The sequence below is a fragment of the Artemia franciscana genome, chromosome 17 (assembly GCF_032884065.1).
Source record: "Artemia franciscana chromosome 17, ASM3288406v1, whole genome shotgun sequence".
Taxonomy (NCBI): Eukaryota; Metazoa; Arthropoda; class Branchiopoda; order Anostraca; family Artemiidae; genus Artemia; species Artemia franciscana.
The window spans coordinates 5338585-5359752 of record NC_088879.1 but is presented as its reverse complement, the minus strand read 5'-3'; the positions used below and the strand labels follow the sequence as shown (position 1 = coordinate 5359752).

General features: G+C 35.7%; 1 protein-coding gene and 1 non-coding gene across 4 annotated transcripts in view; both read right to left on the bottom strand.

Annotated features, from left to right (window-relative positions):
• Positions 1 to 21168, bottom strand: part of LOC136037729 (interferon-induced very large GTPase 1-like) — a 48286-nt gene that overhangs the window by 8775 nt on the left and 18343 nt on the right. For all 3 annotated transcript variants that reach the window (XM_065720504.1, XM_065720503.1, XM_065720505.1), the window contains exons 2-3: positions 17745 to 17857; positions 2902 to 7429 (exon numbers count right to left, since the gene is read on the bottom strand). In XM_065720504.1, coding sequence (XP_065576576.1) covers positions 2902 to 7429; positions 17745 to 17840 — 4624 coding nt within the window. In that variant the 5' untranslated portion in view covers positions 17841 to 17857. The remainder of the gene's footprint in view (positions 1 to 2901; positions 7430 to 17744; positions 17858 to 21168) is intronic.
• On the bottom strand, positions 19184 to 19289 carry LOC136038328 (U6 spliceosomal RNA). Its single transcript, XR_010620196.1, has one exon. It is a non-coding gene; the product is annotated as a U6 spliceosomal RNA (small nuclear RNA).

The following is a 21168-nucleotide window of genomic DNA, read 5'->3' as shown; positions in this document are numbered from 1 at the left end:
GTTACAACAGTAGCTACAGCCTAGTAAAAAGCAAACCAAGGCTTTAGCAATTGAAATCTAAAAAGGTGGTTTTCAAAAAAATAGTCTACTGACAAAAATTTTCCATGTAATACTTTTTTGAAAATAGTGATTTTCATTCATATTCATACAAAATATTAAAGGTTCTCAAAATTAGAATAAAATAACTGCCAAATCATCCCAAATCAAGAAATATTTTAAATATTGTTTAAATATTGAAATATTTTTAATATTGCTTGACAAAATTGAATTCACCATTTTGACCGAAACGGTCTTGTTCACTGCCAAGACAATGATTCTTTCTTGGAAGTTAGATTTGCATTTTTGCTACACTGAAGAAAATTTCTAAAAAAAAAATTGGAATGACATTAATAGTGCAACTAAAATGATTGTCGTAGATATTTTTATATGTTCGTTTTTCTTGAAGCTTGACCAGTAGGCTACTTTAGCACTTCTGTAATTAAAATCTTAATACAATGACAATATCATAAAATAATATTATAAATATTATAATATGTTTTATGCTAAATATTGATAAAAAATATACATAAATCATAAATAAATATCTATTATAATGAATTATAATTTATTTGTATTTTATACATATATATATATATATATATATATATATATATATATATATATATATATATATATATATATATTTATAATGCAATATATAAACAATAAATAAATATTCATCACTATCAATCATAAATTATTTACAAATTATATAAACAAATGGAAAATATTATTCTACCTTCAATAATATAGTAAAAAAGAAAAGAGGTTAACAAACTGGTTAAATATGTCCCATTCCCAATTACACTCAAGTCTTGTGAATTAAGGGGCAGCAACACTACCCTTATTTATATTGATTTATCGAAGCTTTAAGATTAACTTCATTATCCGATGCAGTCTATGAATGTTTTCAGTTTTTCTATAATTTATGGTTTAATTTATCATCGTTCAGCGTTTTTATACCGCTCTTTACTTGACATTGAAAAACTGTTTTTTTAATGAAAGATTTTCTAGTGGAGGTTTAAAAACAAAATTAAAGAGCGATCATAGTTGCATAACAAAATAAAACGAGCAAAAATGCAGTCGTATGATGAGTCAAAATGGAAACGAGCAGAAGTTACATAGATGAATCCTGAAACAAACAGAAAGTCTAGCTAAAAAAACAAACAAAAACAACAGATAATAGAATAAATGGAACCTAAAAGAATAAATGGAACAGATGAAACCTTTTAATAGAGTAAATGGAACCTAAAACAAGCAGAAACTGATCCCAATGAACCTAAAAGGCCAATCATTGGCCTGGGCTACTCAAAATCATTCCAATTTTAGTAGCTTTTTCTAGTGTGGGGTGATCGCAAACAAGCTGTCATCGGTCGACCGAAAAAAAACACAAAAGTTTTTTTTACCCCTTTCTAGACCCCATTTTCGAGCAGACTATTGTTTTATATATATATATATATATATATTATATATATATATATATATATATATATATATATATATATATATATATATATATATATATATATATATATATATATATATATATATATATATATATATATATATATATATATATATATATATGTGTGTGTGTGCATCGGGACTCCTTGGCCGAAATTCTTACGGATAATATAAATTTCTAGTTGATACGAAACGAATTTTTACCCTCTTTTCGAGGGGGCTAGGTCCCCAGCCTTAATTTTTTCTTTCTTGAGTTCGTTGAGGATTAAAGTTCAAAACGATTAGAAAAAGAATTTGGTCTATTTTCGCGTTCCCCAAGGTCCTCCTATATAAAAATTAAGGTCCTTCTGTACTTGTTTCCTGACCTGAACGTTCCTGTTTCGTACCTGAAGGTTTCAGGTCCGTAAGACAGAAAAATACTTCGTTGGTCCTTCTTGGGGTCCCATTTTAACCCAAATCTATGTTGTTTCTTTTTGTTGTCCATTTAGGGTCCTCTTAACCCTAAAATACATAGGATATAAATTCCATACTGGGCTAAAGATTTCAGATTTGGATGAAGGGTTTTTTTTTACAATAGGGCCCCTTTTACCCTCTTTTTCCCTTTCATCCTTGGGTTTATGAGCATCAGTTTTATGTCGTTCAGAGAAAAGTAAAATTTTATGAACCTTTTATGGGCCCTGTTTTCAGGTGAACCGAAGCTTTCTTTAGCTTTTTTCTGCGCATTGGGATTCCCATCACCCAAAAAGTTAAGGACAAATTTCAAATCTTATTGGGAAGAGTTGGTCGGCCAACTTTTAGGGGGTGCGTATGTCCGGCCTTTTTGTTTCTCGTATATTCTGGCGCCGTTGCCCCAAAAACTTAGAAATACAGTTTTCAAATCGATCAGAGATAAAAAAAAAATTTGGCATGTCATTGGGTCCTTCTTATTTCCAGACAAATTTGAGGTTCTCTTAACTCAGAGAACTATCCCCAAAAATTTCGAGCCGATCGGGCAGCTAACACAAAACATACTTAATTTTTTTCCGCTAAATCCGATCTCGGGTCAACGGATAACTTAAATATTTTAAGGCCCTTATACCTACGGCAGTGTGGATCCCAGAAGACAAATTTAGTGATTACCCATGGTTCTGGGACTGATAGATGTAAGCACTGAACCGATAAGGGAGACAATGTATTACGTGTTCATTAATCCCCACGCCCCCCGCACACACACGAGAGCAAGGGAGGCCATAAAAGAGCACCAAAAAATTCGACTTATATTAGCACCATCCCAATTTTCTGCGGCCATCCCTGTCATCAGTTAATTCCAAAAGCAATTGCTCAAGGTTTAATTTTCACTCTTGAAGGCATTTGATTTTGAAGAGAAAGCATGTTTCGACAGAAAATTAAATTTCCTACCTGCAAATCTATCGGCTTGAAATTTTTCCATCTCCTTGGCAAGAATTTCTGCGAACTCGTAACCACTTACTAAGTTCAGATACGGCGTCATTTTTTCTAATTTTAGAATCACGTTCTGTTTCGATGAATCAGAAATTTTCTGCAAGACTTGTCCAATAGTTATATCTGATTTGGAATCACTCAATACGTCATCGAGTACTGCCCAGATTGACTGGTTCAAATTATCCGTTCTATCGAAAACGACGTGACAGAATTTGTTTCTACTCGATCGTCGACATGGATCGCAGTCACATGGCTTGTTGAAATAGTCTGTCATTTTGAAATGAAGCCAATCATCTAGAAGCTTTCTATACTGATGAATAAGCTTTAGGTAGAGATGAAAATCACCAGCGTTTTGTGTGTCTCGCAGAAGAGCTATTTCACAAGTTTTTCTATTGGTGAATTCTTTATTTGCATTTTTGAATTCAGCAGCTAGAACACGATCGATAATGATTCCGATTGTTTCTGTAATTCCAGGGATATAGCAATCCTCAATAAACTTACCAGCCGCGGTTGAAGCTAAACTACGACTGGCACAAAGGCCTAAAAAATGTTTCTTAAAATATTCCTTTTTCCGACATATTTTACGTACAGGATCATGATTCTCCAAAAACATGTTTCGGAAGTTTTCTAACACCAGTACAAAAGTACCAAATATATGTACCGTAACCCTTGCACGGATTTTGTCATTAAAGTTTTGATAAGCAGGGTTGTCAAACTTTTCGGCTAGGGCATTAAATAGTTGCATCATTATGATAGGCCAGAATTCAAAATCAAGATCTTTGTGTCCAAACGCTCTTTCCATATCAGTTCTAAAACTTGTAACAAGATCATCTATTTGTCGCTTGGTGAATTCAAAATACTCTGCAGTAGCTTTTGGCTTTCCCCTGAACAACCTTGAAAACCATCCTTGATCAAAGAGAGAAGATATATCGATCTGGTATTGAGTAAAATCAGCAAGTGACTCGTGTTTTTTTAATTCCGACTTTAAACAATTTGTTTCTCTTCTTTTATAGTTGTGCATAAGAAATTCTCGCACTTGCCACTCAAATTGGACTCTCTCTATCATTTTTAACGAGTAGTCCTGAATGTCATCTAAGAGACAATCCCACAGCTTATCAAACTCTCTATTTGCTTCGTTATTGTCTAGACTTTTACCTTGGGATCTAAACTGTTCTACAAGCAAGGTGATTTGCTCTTGAAAATACGTTTCCAAGCCCACTTCCTTTGAATCAACTTCGCGTTTACTCCTTTCCCTTTCTACAAAACTCTTTAGCAATTCTAGTAGTTCAGTTTTTGCTTTTATCATAAGATGATTCACTGAAGATCGTATTTCTTCGAAAAATAGCCGTTTCGAAATTGGGTCGTCTTTGAGATACTCCTCAATATGCTGGAGCATTTTATCAGGAATCTCTTCAAACAATTCTTCAAGTCTTTGCTTGTAAAAATGCAATGAAGGGAGTTCAGCATTATTTGACATTTCCGTTTGGAACTGTTCCACGTGCTTCTTTAATTCCTGCCGAAATTGCCACTCAAGTTCCGCAAACTTTACATCCAAAGCATCCCTTTTAAAAGCAATCATTGAATTTTTGAAGCTGTATAGAAAGTCTTCTGACAACACTGCCTCCCAGATTTGAAGAACTCTTTTACAGAAGCTTGACGGTGTTTGTACTTGAACCTTACTCAAAGACAAAAGAATTGATTCCTTTACATTCGTCACCTTTTCAGCATATCCTAGATTAATCGCTGCCATAGGCGGTGTGCCATCATACAGACAAGGAAAATATTCATGGCTAGTTTCTTCATCATAATCTAAAATATCTTTGAAACTAACTTCAGTGGTTCCAATCTCGGATTTTGCAGCGATTTCTGTTAACTCTTTGAGAGTTTTTTCGAAAAGTTTTCTTTCATTTGAAAGTTTTTGGTGATTCGATGGATCACCCGTGTTTTGGTGAACAAAAAGGCATTTTGTTTTCTCATAGCTGACATTCTTCATTCGGAGAAAGGCATGAATTGTAATTTGTATAATGTCTTTAAGTGCATCCATGCTTTCAGACGCAACATTGAGAACAACAACATCGCTCAGTCCTACAACAAACGTAGCGAGTTCAGAATCATGCTCATTATTTCCCATCAAGTCTTGCCGTTCAGGAGACTTCAAACCTTCAGTGTCTAAAACAAAAATATAGTCGATGTTGAACTTCGCAGCGTATTGTTTTTGTACGGAAATCAACTGCAGGTTGACACCCTTGGTGCAACGACCTGATGAAACAGTAAATTTACAACCAAACATTGCATTCAGTAATGTAGATTTTCCGCTACTTTGAACGCCAAGAACACTTATCACTCCAATGCGGTTTCTCTTCCCCATTCGACTTTCCAAGGCTTGCATTAAATCAGCAAAAAATAGGTCTGGGATCCCCTGAGCATCTCCGTCGAAAAGTTCAATTGGTTGCCCAGTGAAAAGGATGTCTGTCATTGTGACTTGTAAGGATTTATTAATGTTTTCACCACATCCATTTAGAATCATGGCTAAAGTAGATTTCTTAGAAGGAGAATCGTTCAAGGTATGCAGTATATACACCTGAAAGAGTTCTCTCATCATGTGTTCCACACCAATATCTCCACCATTTTCCTTATGTCTAGAAAATCTCTCAAGATGATGGGACAACCAGAATAGAAAATACCTTCTTTCTTCCTTAAAAACTATCAAATTCTTAGCAAAAACATCGAAAAATGCAGATGGTGTTAAGGTTGATTGTCGTGTTCTGATAGTTTTCTTTTTAGCTTCTAGTATTTCAGAGTATTTTTTAACTGAAATTTCACTCGGTTTATCAGTTATACGCTTCTGTTTCTTATGAATTTCATTATACTCCTTCCAAAGACTGCCAGCAATAGGAAGACTTGACAGTTTAGATTTCACTACTTCTGAAGCTAATTTCTCAGCAGCTTTTCTGGCAGCTTGCATATGTTCGTTCGCGTCTTCTAGTAGAAAATTCATGCTTTTGGCATCTTTTTCCCATTCTGAAAAGCTACTTTTCTTCCGGTTTTCATTGACCAACACCAACTGCTTTAACTTTTGGACAATACGAGACTCAGTGTCTTTGATATATTCAAATTTAGTCTTCGTGGGTAGTGTTTTGATCATTGTGTCAGCATTTACCCGCTTATCTGAAATAACAACTACCCTAGAGTGGTTTCTAACCAACCGTAATAGAAGTTGCTGAATTTCTACTGTAGTGTCACCAACAAATATACATAAAATATTAGAATGTTTCGCAGCGTATTGTGCTAAATCTTGGTTCTTCTTAGCGTCTCCACGCATATTAACAATGGCTAATGGTTCAAATTTTTCATCCCTCACTGGAAGTAGCCAAGATATCTCCAAGGAGCCGCTTGTAAAACTTCGGGAAACATCGTCTTCTTCATAGCTTTGAAAAGGCTCATTTCCTTTTGGAAACAATTTATTTATAGCCTTTGACTTTGAGTATGACAAATCTCCAATCCTGATAAAGGAGCAATAAACAAAACCCCCTGTGTGGACATCACTCTCAATAAAAGATTTGCCGTTTAGTGTTTTCCAACGTTTTGAAATATTCAATAAGGACCAATTTAATAAAAAATATCTTCCAGATGGATCTTTAATGCAAAATGGTACTGAATATTGTAGAACTGCCATGCGAGAAACAATTTCTTGCCTTAAAAAATCATCGGCTATTAGGAGGATGCAATAAATGAGGTCCATCGAGTTGTGTTCCATATTTGATTTTTCAAGCATAAACTCGTTTCTTGCATCTGCAAAGTTGTGAAACAGTTTGTGGAAGAACTTGAATACGATTTCACCAGATCCGTTTGCACCAGATGGTTTGAACATGCTGAACTCTTTTACTTTTTCAAGAGACAACTTGTATTTCCAGTAAACAGACAATTGCAGTTTCTCCAATATAGAAAGGATCTGTTTTTCTGTGGGCCAAGAAGAACTAATTACATTTTCATAGATTTTTTCATTCTGACATTTATCTTTTTCTACAATATTCTCATACAGCCTATTGTCATTTTTTTCCGCCTTTAGCGTTTTATACCCTTCTGAAACTACCGGAGGTCCAAAGTTTCTACCTTTTCCGTTAATTGTAGTAGCTTCAATATGGGTAGGCTTGTGTTTCTGAAACTTTTGTGTATGTCCTGCAGAAGTGACAGCATTCACAACAGATGAAGAGGAAGCTTTAAGTTCTACACAGCCTTGTTTAAAATTCTCCACAGTTGAGCAGTTGGCAGTGAGGTCAACTGCCGGAAAATTTTCTCTTTCGAGAAATATCTTGCCGTTTTCATCCGCAGGCACATCTGTGGCTTTTTCACCTTGCACTTGAAAGCCGTTTTCGGTTGAATCGTCATTTTCCAATAGTCTCACGGAAGCAACAAATGCAGATGCAGACGAAGTGTCAATTTTAGGACCTCTCTCGCAAACTGTGGCGTAAGTAACCAAAGGATCCTAAAAGATAAATATTAATGATAACAGTAACTCCATCTGCAAATGTGGGGTAGGGTAAAATCCTCCCAAGATCGGTCCAAAGAGCCTTTTCCCCTGAGATACTGTAACCCAACTATGTACTTTTTGGGACTCCCCTCCAGGGCTAATCGTTTAAAAGTCTCAATATATAGGATCTTTGCATAACGACGGCAAAAACAATATACTAGATCTTGTCACGAATAAAACAACATTAGGAAAAATCATGAATCTTTAAGCAACTTCCAAACTACGGACGTAATAATTTTCCATGCTAAGTGGGGAAGTTATGTAAAATAAAGTACAACCTTTCACGATTCAACAAGTCCTTTGACGCTACGTTGAATCGTGAAAATCCATATTACTATCATAATCACTTGCTATAAGCATCATAATCATCATAAGCAAATTATTCAAACATTAAAATGTGGAATGGATATAAACCAGCTCTCATCAAGAGTGAAAGGCTTTTTAGAAAATTTTATTGATTTACTTTCAAAATGTACTAATTACTAACCCAGAAACTCCATTTCGTTACTACTATGCCGACTTCTCAATAACTTAACATAATTCCATTTAAGGTAAAATTCTTTGTGGAGCTTGAGTTTATATGGAACTGCCTACACTACCGACAAAATTTCCTGCGTGCAATCATGTAATGTGGCATAAAGTCTTAAGTTATGCTAGAGCGACAGGTTCAACGGCGTAGCGTGAAATTACCATTATTTCACATTACATCTTAAATAAAGAAGAATTGAAGAAGGGGAATAGAGATGAATGGAAGAAGCAAAAATAAGGAAGAACTGAGCAAGCAGTAAGGTATTATTTTGTTAAGACAACACAACGTAAACTTTAAATTAGTGTAATGTTAACAAATAATATTAACTCTTAAACTCCTTAGTGTAAACACAGTAAAACAAACAGTATTTATCGTTGTAGGTTTCAAATCTGGTCCCCTCCTGAGTTTGTTATTACGAATGAGTGATTAATAAGTATTTTACGTCAAAATAATTTAACAGAGCCACAATAAGCTATATTTGGAATTCAAATAAGGCACACGTGCTGGGAATTACTTAGGTGTTTCCACAAGTAAACGGGGGGGGGTTAAATCCGTCTAAAACAACAACAGAGGCCAGATACAGCACATTTTGGTAAAACTACATAGAATCACGATATCTCGGGTAGTGCGGCCTATAAGACCCATCCTCAGCGGGCGTGCCTGGCCAAGCTAACTTCTTAATAGTGTACGACACAAATTGTTCATTTGATTATGGCTCACCAAAACTTTTATCTTGGAAAAAAAGATTTAAGCTTTTCTTAATAATTAAAAAGTATTTTTTCTGTTTTTCAAAATTCTGAAATACTTTCGATGTCTGTAACAATTCAAGATTTTTTTTCCTCTCTTTGACAAGAAAGTATTCTTCTTAATAAGATTATCCTGTTTTGAAGAAGGGACCTGCTATAAATGTGTCCATTTTAACATTTATTTGTCTTATCATTCCCCATTATTCCAGCACCGTCTTGAGTGTTTTATTTTGAATTGATCAATGCAGTATGAATTAATTCGTAATTAATTCCCGCTAGTATTATATGAATTAATTCAGCGTCGAACTTTCGCTGGTCAATATTGGCCTGAAACTGAAAATTTGAAAATGAAAAAATTAAAAAACTGAAAAATTTAATTACAGCATGAAACTGAAAATTTACGAATTAACGGGATTTTTACGTCTTTTTTTTCCTGCTGTTTTGAGATCAAATAAAAAAACAAAGTTTTTTTGTAACTGAAAGTAAGGAGTGACATTAAAACGAACAGAAATTACTACGTATATGAAGGGGGCTGTTTCCTCCTCAACGTCCCGCTCTTAACGCTAGAGTTTGACTTTTTCTCTCAACTCTACTTTTTAAAACAGTAAAAAACTTTACTTTAAACAGTAAAAAACTTGTCTTATTATTTAATTCCTGAACGTTTTAGAATTAATATATGTTTTGATTTTGGTTCTCTGCACATAAATAATTAAAAAAAAATTTGCATATTATTTTTTTTTCGGCTAAATGGCTTTCTCATAGTTTTAATCGGAATATTTTGAGAAAAAAGGAGCGAGGGAGGAGGCCTAGTTGCCCTCCAATTTTTTATTACTTAAAAGGGCAACTAGAACTTTTGATTTTTTACAGACGTTTTTATTCGTAAAAGATATACGTAACTTACGAATTAACTTACGTAACGAAATTCTATATTCTTACATTTTATTACGTATATGAGGAGGTTTGACCCCTCGTTAATACCTCGCCCTTTACACTAAAGCTTAGATTTTCTCCCAATTCTTTAAGAATGACCCCTGAATCACAAAGGCCGTAGAATAAATAGCTGAAATTACTAAAAAATACTTTAGCGCAAAGAATGAGGTATTTAGAGGGAGTATGCGCAATAATTTCTGTGTGTTTTAAGTTTTAATGCTGCTCCTTACTTTCAGTTGAAAAAACTTCTTCATATTTATTTTTTCATTGTTTTTTTTTTGTTTTAAGTAATGCTAGAATATCCTGCGCCCCTTCGAGTACGTTCTCCTCCCCCATGACCAATTCCTCCATGAAAAGATCCTCCCAAGTAACCCGTTCTCCTCGACCCCCCCTCCACCACAAAAAAAAATCCTCCAGAAAACGTCTCTACGCTTCCCAATAACCATTACTATGTGTAAACACTGGTCAAAGTTTGTAACTTGCAGGGAGTAAGTCGTCCTCAAAGACATAATTATTAGGTTTTTCGACTATGTTGAACAAAATTGCTATCTCAAAATTTTGATCCATTGACTTTGGAAAAAAATGAGTGTGGGAGGGGGCCTAGGTGCCCTCCAAATTTTTTAGTCACTTAAAAAGGGCACTAGAACTTTTAATTTCCGGTAGAATGAGCCCTCTCACGACATTCTATGACCACTGGGTCAATACGATCACCCCTGGGGAAAACAAAAAAACAACAAAAAAAAACCAAATAAACACGCACCCGTGATCGGTCTTCTGGCAAAAAGCACGAAATTCCACATTTTGCAGATAGGAGCTTGAAAATTCTACAGTAGGGTTCTCTGGTACGCTGAATGCGATGATGTGATTTTCGTTAAGATTCTCTGACTTTTTTGGGGGTGTTTCCTCCTATTTTCCAAAATAAGGCAAATTTTCTCAGGCTCGTAACTTTTGATGAGTAAGACTAAAATTTGATGAAACTTATATATTTAAAATCAGCATAAAAATTCGATTCTTTTGATGCAACTATTGGAATCAAAGTTCCGTTTTTTAGAGTTTCGTTTACTATTGAGCCGGGTCACTCCTTACTACAGTTCGTTACCACGATCTGTTTGACTTCATTACCACGAACTGTTTGACTATCAAATTAACAATTGTCAAGCTGATCCTTTAGCTTCCTTTAATGTGAGAGATAAAGAGTCAAGAACCATTTTTATAACAGTGGGCCCAACTTATCAGTCGAGCCTATCCTAGTAGGGGTAAACGCCTGCCAAGTCAGCCGAACCTATCTTGCCGTAGCTGAAGTGATATCCCCAGAATTTTGTTGAAGTCGGTGGCAAGTAGAACAAATTGACCTTCTGAGAAAAACCCTGTTTATTTCCAACTATCTGTTCTGTTTTTTGAAAATTTATTCGGCACGGAAACACTAAATATCCCGCTCAGTTCATAGTGATTTTGAATTGCCGCCTTTCCAACTGTGTGATAAAGCAAGTTAACTTTACCACTGTTTTATAATCACGTCTGATATTATCAATGAACGATATCATAGTAGCCGTAGTCTTAAACTCTAAACTAATAAGCCGAACCTATCCTGCCGAAGCTGAAGTGATCCCCCCAGAAGTTTTTTGAAGGCTGTAGCAAGTAGACTAATTTAACTTTCTGTGAAAAACTACTCCATTTTTGGAAAACAGTCGGCACATTAAATATCCCTTTCCGTCTGCCGTCTGCCCGTCTGCCGTCTGCCCGTCTGCCGTGAACTGCCGTCTGTGATAAAGCGCTTTAAATTTACCAGTCTTTTATAACCGCGTTTTGCCCTGATTTTAAAGGTGTTAATAAAATTTTTGGACTACCGGGGAAAAGATATCGCGGATTTAAAGTGCTGTTTAAAGACAGAGTACTGTTTAAACACAGATGGTGAACGTTCGAGGAAATTTTGGAAAAAAAGCACTTTAAACTGTGGAATTGGAAAGCAGAGAAATTTTCTCTGTCTCTTTTCTGAAATTTGTTTCTTCTTTCTTTTTCCTGAATTTTGAAGTTATTTGCCGGTAATTATTGAATTTTTTGGGATACCAGAGAAAAGATATCCTGGATTTAAGTTGGTGTTTAAAGACAGTTGGTGAAATTGCGTGTAAATTCCGACAAAAAGACCCTTTGTACTATGTTTTTGGAGTTGAGTTGAGTTTTTTCTTTCTTTTACAAAATTTTTCTATTCTTTTCTTGAATTTTGAAGTTGTTGTTGGTAGTTATTGAAATTTTGGATCCGTTCGTTATTTTGATACGGTGTAACGCGTACGGTTCGTTTATTTACTCGCATGTCATCAGGTTCACCAAAAAAATTGCCAATTAATCGTCGTTCTGATTACCGTTTCCGATCGATTCGCGTCCCAACTATCGCCTGTAAGCCATATAGGGTGGATTCCAGAGTGCTTAACGACGGATGTCACTCCGTCTACATCCCAACTCGTCGAAAGTTAACCTATGAGGAACCCAATTTGCCTTTTTGCACCCTTTCTTCGCATTCTGATAGTATATCCGCTGTGGCCGTTTCCGATAACGAAAATCTTTTTCTTCTCCATGATCCTCTCAAAACAGAGACTTTTGATTCATCCGAATCCTTACATATTAATACTCCCCGTGTATCACAAGGAGAGTCAAGTCCTACTGAATTTTTTGGTTAACCAGTTTTACCATCACCTTCCCGTGGCTCTGCATGTTTAGCTATGTTGGTTCTGAACTTGGCCATCGTGAAAGTTTCACCTTCAGGTCAACCCCCCTTATTGCGGACGACAGAAAGCCTGCAAATTGAGAATCTGTCCAAGACAGATTCTCAGAGCAACAGAATCCTTGAGTTCAGCAGCCTTTTCACTCTGAGTCTTATCCTCTGATGAATCACGTTCCTAACAATACAAATTCAGATCAAAAGGATATGATGCTTAGCATGTTTTAGCTGATATTAACTCAGCAAGCTACTACACAAGAAAGATGACGACAGGAGGACATCATCAGGAAGGAAAGTCAGCGGAAAGAAGAGATCGCACTGAGAATGCAAGAATTAGAGTTGCGGGAGAATCCCATTTCAACTCAAGGAATGTCCAGATTCCGCAGATAAGAGAATCCTACAGTGTGTACCACAACATGATTTGACCACAACATCGTTTGTATAGGTATGATAAGTCTGTTTGGGTTCCAAAATTTTATCTCTCATCACACTTAAGGCACACGAAGAAATTCATACGATTAGTCAGAATGAAGTCAGGAATTACGAGAAGGTCAAAAAAGCAATTTTAGCAAAGTTTCAAGTAAGCAAGGAGTAGTATCGACAGAAGCGAAAACAGTTCAACAAGAGCTTCAAGGAGCTGTCATCCTCTCTTGTGAAATATCGCGAAAAATGGCGCAAAATCTCGACAGGTCTAGCGAGCATTAAAAACTTCCCACAGATGAGAATATTACTGGTCAACATGTTGGAGTTCATAGCACTTGAGCACTTCTACAACTGTAACAACAACAAATTTCTGAAGATGTTTGTGGTCCAGCAAAAGCCAACAAACCATAAATCAGCAATAAAAGCTGCGGACGAGTACTTTCTTTCGAGGAAGTCATTGGCCAAAGATGACAAGGGTAAGAAGAAGCCAAAGCAGTTTCCATCTGAAAATTTATTAAATAACAGAACTGAAGACAAGCCTCGCAGCACAAGCACACGATCAAGGAAAGGACTTTCGTCAACTGGGTGCTTTGCTGTCATAAGAAGGGTCATTGCATTGCTTATTGCCCGAAGAAGTCTGGAGTAAAAGGAAAAACACCAGATTCGAACAGCAAAATTGCACGCCAGGAGTAGACACACAACCGCAAATCTGAGCTGGCAAAAGGATTCAGTGGTCTAGCCCAAAGTCCGGAGAAGCCAAGTCCTCATAGTAATGAAAACCGTAAAGTCAGAGGTAGACTGAAAGTTATCCTGTCGAAACCATCACTGATTTCAGCAGCAACGTTAGCATTGATTCGAGCTGATCTACTTCCAACAAAAGCCCGTGCTCTCAAGGGTAGATATCGTTTCGACTGTGCGTTTGATGACAAGTATCAAGTCCTGACTGCATGTGCAGAAATCGAGCTCACTTCTCACGATGGTTCTACTATTACTCAGGTAAAAGATGTTAGTGTTGTGGAAGACCTGGCGGTAGATGTCCTTCTTGAATATGATCGAGAAGTTCGCCAAACTCTTCCAGTTTAAAACTACCTAGAGAACATCTGATCCAGCATCCATGGCAGTTACTCTGTCTAAAAACAATGCGTCCTATGAGGAGACGACTTTAGTCGGAACTGCAGCACCAATTTCAGCGAGTGATGAGTAATCAGTCCAATCAGATTATTCAAAACCTCATTTCGGAAACTTCGAAAACAGCCTTTTCTCAGTAGCTGATGTTCCGTCCCGTCAATCAAAACGCAAACTGAAACCCGTTGTGTAGCATTTTGATGATTCAGCTACCGGTTACGAACTGGTGAGCTTAGCAACTTTACAAGCCGTCACAAATGGGGAATCAGACTATTCAAAACTGTTCAAACTCCAAACAGATGCAATTGATTTCCCCTTAGGAGCCGTTCTTTCACAAGGTCCTGCCAACGGTGGACACCCCATCTTATAAATTTCACGGAAGTTGCGACCAAGGGAACGCAACTACAACACAGTGGAGAAAGAATGTCTCACCATCAAGTGGGCGGTAGAAAAATTTCAATACTACCTCTAAGGAAGGCATTTCTTAGTACAGAGGGATCGTCGTCCTAACCAGTGGAGCGACCGTATCAAGCCAACAAACTGACGACTAGCAAGACGGTCAGTTGCGCTGCAACAATTCAATTTTGAAATCTAGGTTCATATTGGGAAATCCAATATTAACACAGACACCATGTCTCAAATTGAGTTGGATCTTTGATATTTCTGGTACATTTCACTTGAAAGGGGGGGGGATATGTTACAAATGTGCCCCTTTTAATATTTATTGGACTTATCATCTCGCACTATTCCATTACTGTCTCAAGGGTTGTATTTTTATACGAATTAATGCAGTTGATTCAGTGTTGAACTTCTGTCAGTCAATACTGGCCATTGAAAAGCTTCAGTTTGTTGTAGCATGTCAATGTGGCCGGTGGTTATTAAATAGGATATTTATGACTTAACACGGTTTTTATTTCTGTTTTGACCTACTGTTTTGAGACTTGGGGATATCAAATAAAAGCTGTCAAGCTGATCTTAAGCTTCCTTTAATGAGAGAGATAGAGAGTCAACAACCATTTTTATAACATGACTCAATCTATTTTAATTAGCATACACGTTAACAAATTTTCCTTTGAGGAGGTGGAGCGAGGGTTAGAACCCGGAAAGGAAAGTAAAAAAAAATTGGGAAATACCAGAGGATTAGGGAAAACCGAAAAGTCCGCTGAATTCGGGAGGAGGACTTGTGCCGAATGACCTGCTCCCCTGCGTACATCCCTATGCAAGAGCCTTATTTTTGGGGACTCCATGGTGAAGCCATGATAAAACAATGATTAATAAAGCAATTTGTTACACTTGAGGTGAAATTCAACGATTTTTAACTAGTACAGACGTTTCAACAATCAGAAATTTTGATGACTTTGAGAAAACTCTGAAAGAAGCATTTTTACTAGAAAAACCCATCACAAAAAAAATCCAAGATTTATTATCCGAAAAAAACCTACCCCCCTCTTCAGAAGGAATATAGTAGTGTATGATCCTATTGAGAAGCAGAAAATATAATTCTTGGAAATCAGAATTAAAAAAAATATTTTTACTATTATCTGGCAGGAAATCTGAATTTAATGTTTAGTTGGGTAAGACTCAGTAGCAGTAAAGTCGCTGTTATATGCTCTTAAATTATTGATCATATTATTTATATAATATGATTTATATTATATAATTATTGATGATAATTGTTGAAGGAGTCAGAACCAGAGGTAAAAACAGGCTCTAGACCCCACCTAGATCACCCATCAATTATTCCGAATTTTTAATTGAGTTCACACCATTTTAAATGAAGATTTCGACATTTCTATAATTTACCATCCTGAGCTTTAAGATCAAAACAGGTCTTGTGAAATAAGAGTTTAATTATATTCCATTTTTCCTATACTACTGATCAAAGGTAATAATTTAATATTTAGTGGATAGTCCAATATCAATATCTAAATATTTTATGTTGTCTTTATTTTTCTTTCAACAACCTTTAGAATCATACCTTTATCTATTACCTCTGGCTTTCTTTCCAACAATCCATAAGAGAATTATGGGGAAGAAATCCAAACACGCGTCACCTCAAACGTCACCAGAACCCTGTCAAATGAAACACAAAAAGATTGTATAAAATCTCCTTGCAGGCCAACATGGCCGAGTTGACTGAGCGATTGACTGATTATCAATTGTGATCCAACAGTTCGACTCTCACTGTAACATGGTGTAGCAGTTGATGACGTCAATACGATCAGACCAGGGGGCCCAGATCAAGGAGTGAGAAGCAGAAGAGCTTTCCTCCAAAAAACCGGACATTGGAATGGAATAAATGATTACAGAAATGAAATGTGTTACAACTAAATAGGTAAAGAAACTCCTTATCATTATTGATTTTAAAGATGCAATTTTTGATCTATTTTCACCTAAGTGTTTTGATTATAAAGCAGCTGGTCTTGAGAAAAAATTAAAAAAATTATATAAAGGTCTGATTTTAAAGGCTATTGAAAGAAAAAATAAAGATAATAAAGATAAAAATAAAGATGGTAAATTATAAAAATGTCGGAAATCTTCATTTAAAATGGTGACAGCTCAAATAAAAATAGGGTAAATTAATGGGGTGATCTAGGTGGGACCTAGAAACCGTATTCACATTGTGAAATGTATAAAATGAGACCAAATTTGATTTCCAAGGACCTGTTTTCGTGTTGAATGTAGGGATGGAAAACATTAAGAATGTGCAATATTTGATGTTAAAATGATGTAGAATGGACTGAAAATTATGTAAATTGATGGGTGATCTAGATGGTCTAGAATCGGCAATTACTATATTACTACCGTCAAAAACTCTTACATATTGTCTGATGATTTCAGCACCATACTATCACGCTCTAGTACTTAATGATTCAAAGCATACAATCTACAAAATATAGGTTTGTCTCAGACTTGTGTAAAATACAACACATCCATACGTGCACATGAGGGATATAGGGAATGGGGAACTACTCTTCTCCAAACACTTATTTGAACAATTTCCTAGTGAATAATTCCGCCACAAGAAAATATAACTTCAGTAAGAAGTCGAAATTCACAAGCTTAGAGTATATCGGTCAAAATATACTTGACTTTTTTCCTTTTTTTTTACCTTGTACAAATATGGCTGTCGGTCACTAGGTTTGAAGTTCGAGTAAGGTTCGAGCCACCCCAACAAAATGGACAACCCTTCCAAAAGCTTCTCAGTGAATCGGGTGGCTATCCTTATGTACGACAATAATACCACCTGAGCAGAGCAAGAGTTTTATACCCAGGAAGCGTGCCGTATAGGGCAAAGAGCCTGTGAAGCCAGAGGTGTTTTAGGGGGATAGAGGGGGCCCTTGCCCCGGGATTAGAAATTTTAGGGGCGAACATTTCAAGTAAATAATGAAGCAGTTATAATTGTTTTGTAATTTGTGAAATTTCATCAAATAAAAATAAAGTAGAGGGCACAGTTGGCAATTTCTTTTTTTTAACCAATGAAAATTCTGTTAAAATTTGGCTTGCAAATTTTTGGGAGACAGGGGGTAGGAGTGCTAATCAAGATTTTGCTCCATTTATACCAGAGGCCAGAACCGCCACTAGGTGAAGCATTGTTCAAAGTTAAACAAACCAGATAAAAAGGCCCTCAGTTTTGTTTGTTCTTAGCCCTTTTGGTCTCTACAATATTTTATAACTGAATATATTTTAATCATTGTAAATGAATAATTATAGAGGTTAGATTAATTCGTCGTTCAGCTCTTTCTAAATTTAGTTTGGCCGGTAAATAAAATTAAATAGAATAATAAAAACTTGAAATACCTTCATCACCATGACTGGCCTCGTCTTTTCTTCGCCTGAAATCATCGTGCCTGAAACGTCATTACTCTTCTCCCTCGTTTCTTCATTTTCGTCCATTTTGGACGAAGTTAAGTCTAAAATTTGAAAATCTTATCTGAAAACGCTACGAACACATTATATGTGCACTACAATTTTAGAAGCCATGCCCATGAGATAAGGTATAGAGGTGAAACTTCCGTCAAACATTAGAACAGTCGCTACGCGAATCAGACTTTTGTTATCAGTTATTTTTGCATATAACCTATCGACCAGCTAGCTCCGCCACCCTTTGCCACCTATCAGCACCCACTCACGGTTAGGGACCTAGCAAAGGTAAATTGGCAAAGGTAACCTCCCTCTGTTCGTTTTGCTCAACTTAGTCCAGGATCAACGAGGGCCGGGACGACCTGAGAACACTTCCCATTCTTGTACCCTTTCTTCAACAGAAATTAAGCATATTTTTGAGACCTAAACAATGAAAGCTGAGCTTGTTTGAGTTTTTTTTTAGATCTGCAATGAGGTCAGGCCGAAGGCCGAGAGCGAGTCCGTTGATACTTGAGGACTTTTCTGCAAGCAAAGTTCTTTTTAGTAGGCTTTGTGTTTTCAGTAACGCCCTAGTTTTACATAATTCTTCAAATATAGGGAAATACTGTGGGTCAGTTTGTTTGAATCAATTTTTCAGAAATTATTCAAGAAATTCAGAATGTATTGCAAAAACTGCAAAGCAAAGATTTTTCTTTCATTTTAAGTTTCAACTTAACTCCGTATTTCCATCAGGAAAACTTTGTTTTTTTAATTTACCAGGTAAGAACTGTGACATTACCTGAACTCTTTTCTAGAAAACTATCTAAACTTGCATAAAATGGAAAATTGTTTACTTATTCACGTGTTTTTGCACCTTTTCAATGTATTTCTCCATCTAAAAAAAAGAAAATGCAAATTTCACAGCTTTATTTCCATACTTGGATAAAGCTTAATCCCAGCATTTGAATGATAAAAAAAAACTACCCTCATAGATTGAACCATCATAACTGTAGGAATGTAGAAAAATAACAAAACTTGGAAATGGAACAGAAATCTTAAGTCTGAAGGTAAAAAGGATCGGTGTTCACAGCACAAAATTCGAGGAAGATGACCCTATCCACTACTCAAATTGTCTTTTAAAGCAAATTTTCAAAGTTTTGCTGGAAATGCCCTTTTAAACAATCTTTGAGGGATATTACTCATTCCCTCCCCCTGTGCGCCGGTGTGTTAGTTTTTTACATTTATAGAAGCAAGGTATATCGAAAAGTGAGTTTGGAATTAAATAAATGTTGAAATGAAACGAAAACCCTATAAAACGCTTCATATTTGTCCCCTTCCTTCGAAAAGAAAAAAACCTTATAGGAAAAAAAAATACTACAACATTAAAAAAAGTGCAAAAAAATGTGGAACGCTTCACGATTTTGCGTGTCATCCTTGCGCAGGGGCCATGCTAATCTTCTCTGTATCGTTCCAATTTTAGTATATGTCCTCCCGAAAGATGACAATATTAACAGGGCAAAATTCGGACTTATACCCAGAAATTACTGAAGATCTTGCATAAAGTGCGCATGCAATACAAATTAATTGAGACATGGAAAATCAGAGATGGCAACATTGATTGAGAGATTCCGATCAAAGATTGATATCAAATTAATTGAGAGATTGCAAATCAGAGATGGCAACAAAATTCCATGAAGTGAAAAACTAAGTGTGTTTTGTTATCAACACAGTTGTTACTATTTCTATTATTTCCTTTGTTATTTATTGTTATTTGTTATTTATTTTTATTTTATTATTGTTATATTTATTGTTATTTATTGTTATTTTTTATTGTTTATTTATTTATTTTTATTATTGTTTATTTATTATTTATTTATTGTTTATTTATTGTTATTTTATATTTATTGTTATTTTTATATTGTTATTTTTATTTTATTTTTTGTTATTTATTGTTATTTGTTTGTTATTTGTTATTTATTTGTTATTATTCCTTGCTACAATATGTTATTTTTCAAGAACAAATACGAAGTATAACAATGAGTTACTGTCTTATGAACTTTCTTTTAGGGTAGGGGCGTAATTTGCTATGAGGCAGGGGGCAACTGCCATTTCCAGACCTTTATTTGTCCCCTCCACAAAAAAACAGCTTACCCTCCCCCGGCTTAAATTTAGTTTCTTCCAAAATCTCGTCAAAACTAAGATAAACCTCCATAATTCAAGCATCAAGAAGCGCCACCCCAACACCTAGTTGGTGGGGGCGCTTCGCGCCCCCCCCAAGCCCCCCCGCGCGCGTAAGTCGTTACGCGCCATAATAGTTACGCGCCATTGTAGTTGTGTCCCTATGTCCCACCTGTGAATATAGATATATATATATATATATGGTTTTAACTACGTAAAACTTGCGAATATACAACATTCTTTGCTGTCCCATTGTCTTTGCATATAAATAGATTGTCAGGTTTACCGACTCTTGAACATGCAACATATAATGGTCCATGGGAAAACAATCTGTATTCAGATCTATACCTCATGATTCTAATGATTGCCCTTGAGCTTTGTTGATGGTGATTGCTAATCGACCATTCCCTGTCCCGGTGTCCCGGTCGTCATTTACATCCCCCTGTTTCCCCCGGTGTCCCCGTTGTAGTTGTGTCCCTGTGTCCCGGTCGTCATTTATATTCCCTGTGTCCCGGGTCCCGGTCATCATTTGTATCCCGGTGTCCCGGTCTGTATATACATTCGTTTTTTAGTTTTGTTTTTCTCCTTTATTTTTTTCCTTTTTTTTTCTTTTTTAGCTTATTTAGATTTTTAGATTTTTTAGTTTTTTTTATTAGTTTTTAGTTTTTATTTCTTTTTAGTTTTTTTGTCCCGGTCGTCATTTATATCCCCCTGTTTCCCCCGGTGTCCCCGTTGTAGTTGTGTCCCTGTGTCCCGGTCGTTATTTATATTCCCTGTGTCCCGGTCGTCATTTGTATCCCGGTGTACCGGTCTGTATATACATTCGTTTTTTAGTTTTGTTTTTCTCCTTTATTTTTTTCCTTTTTTTTCTTTTTTAGTTTATTTAGATTTTTAGATTTTTTAGTTTTTTTATTAGTTTTTAGTTTTTTTTTCTTTTTAGTTTTTTTGTAGTTTTTACCTTCTTTTTAGTTTTGTTAATTTTTTTTTTTACTTGTGTCCTGGTCGTCATTTATACTCCCTGTGTCCCGGTGCTTTGTTGATTGCTAATCGAACATTCCTTTTGTCCTGGTCGCTTTCTCTTTGAGTGTCGTTATTTATTTTTTTCTTTTTTAGTTCTTTTAGTTTTTACCTTTTTTAGTTTTTTTTTAGTTTTTAGTTTTTTTAGTTTTTTACCTTTTTTTAGTTTTTTTAGTTTTTTTAGTTT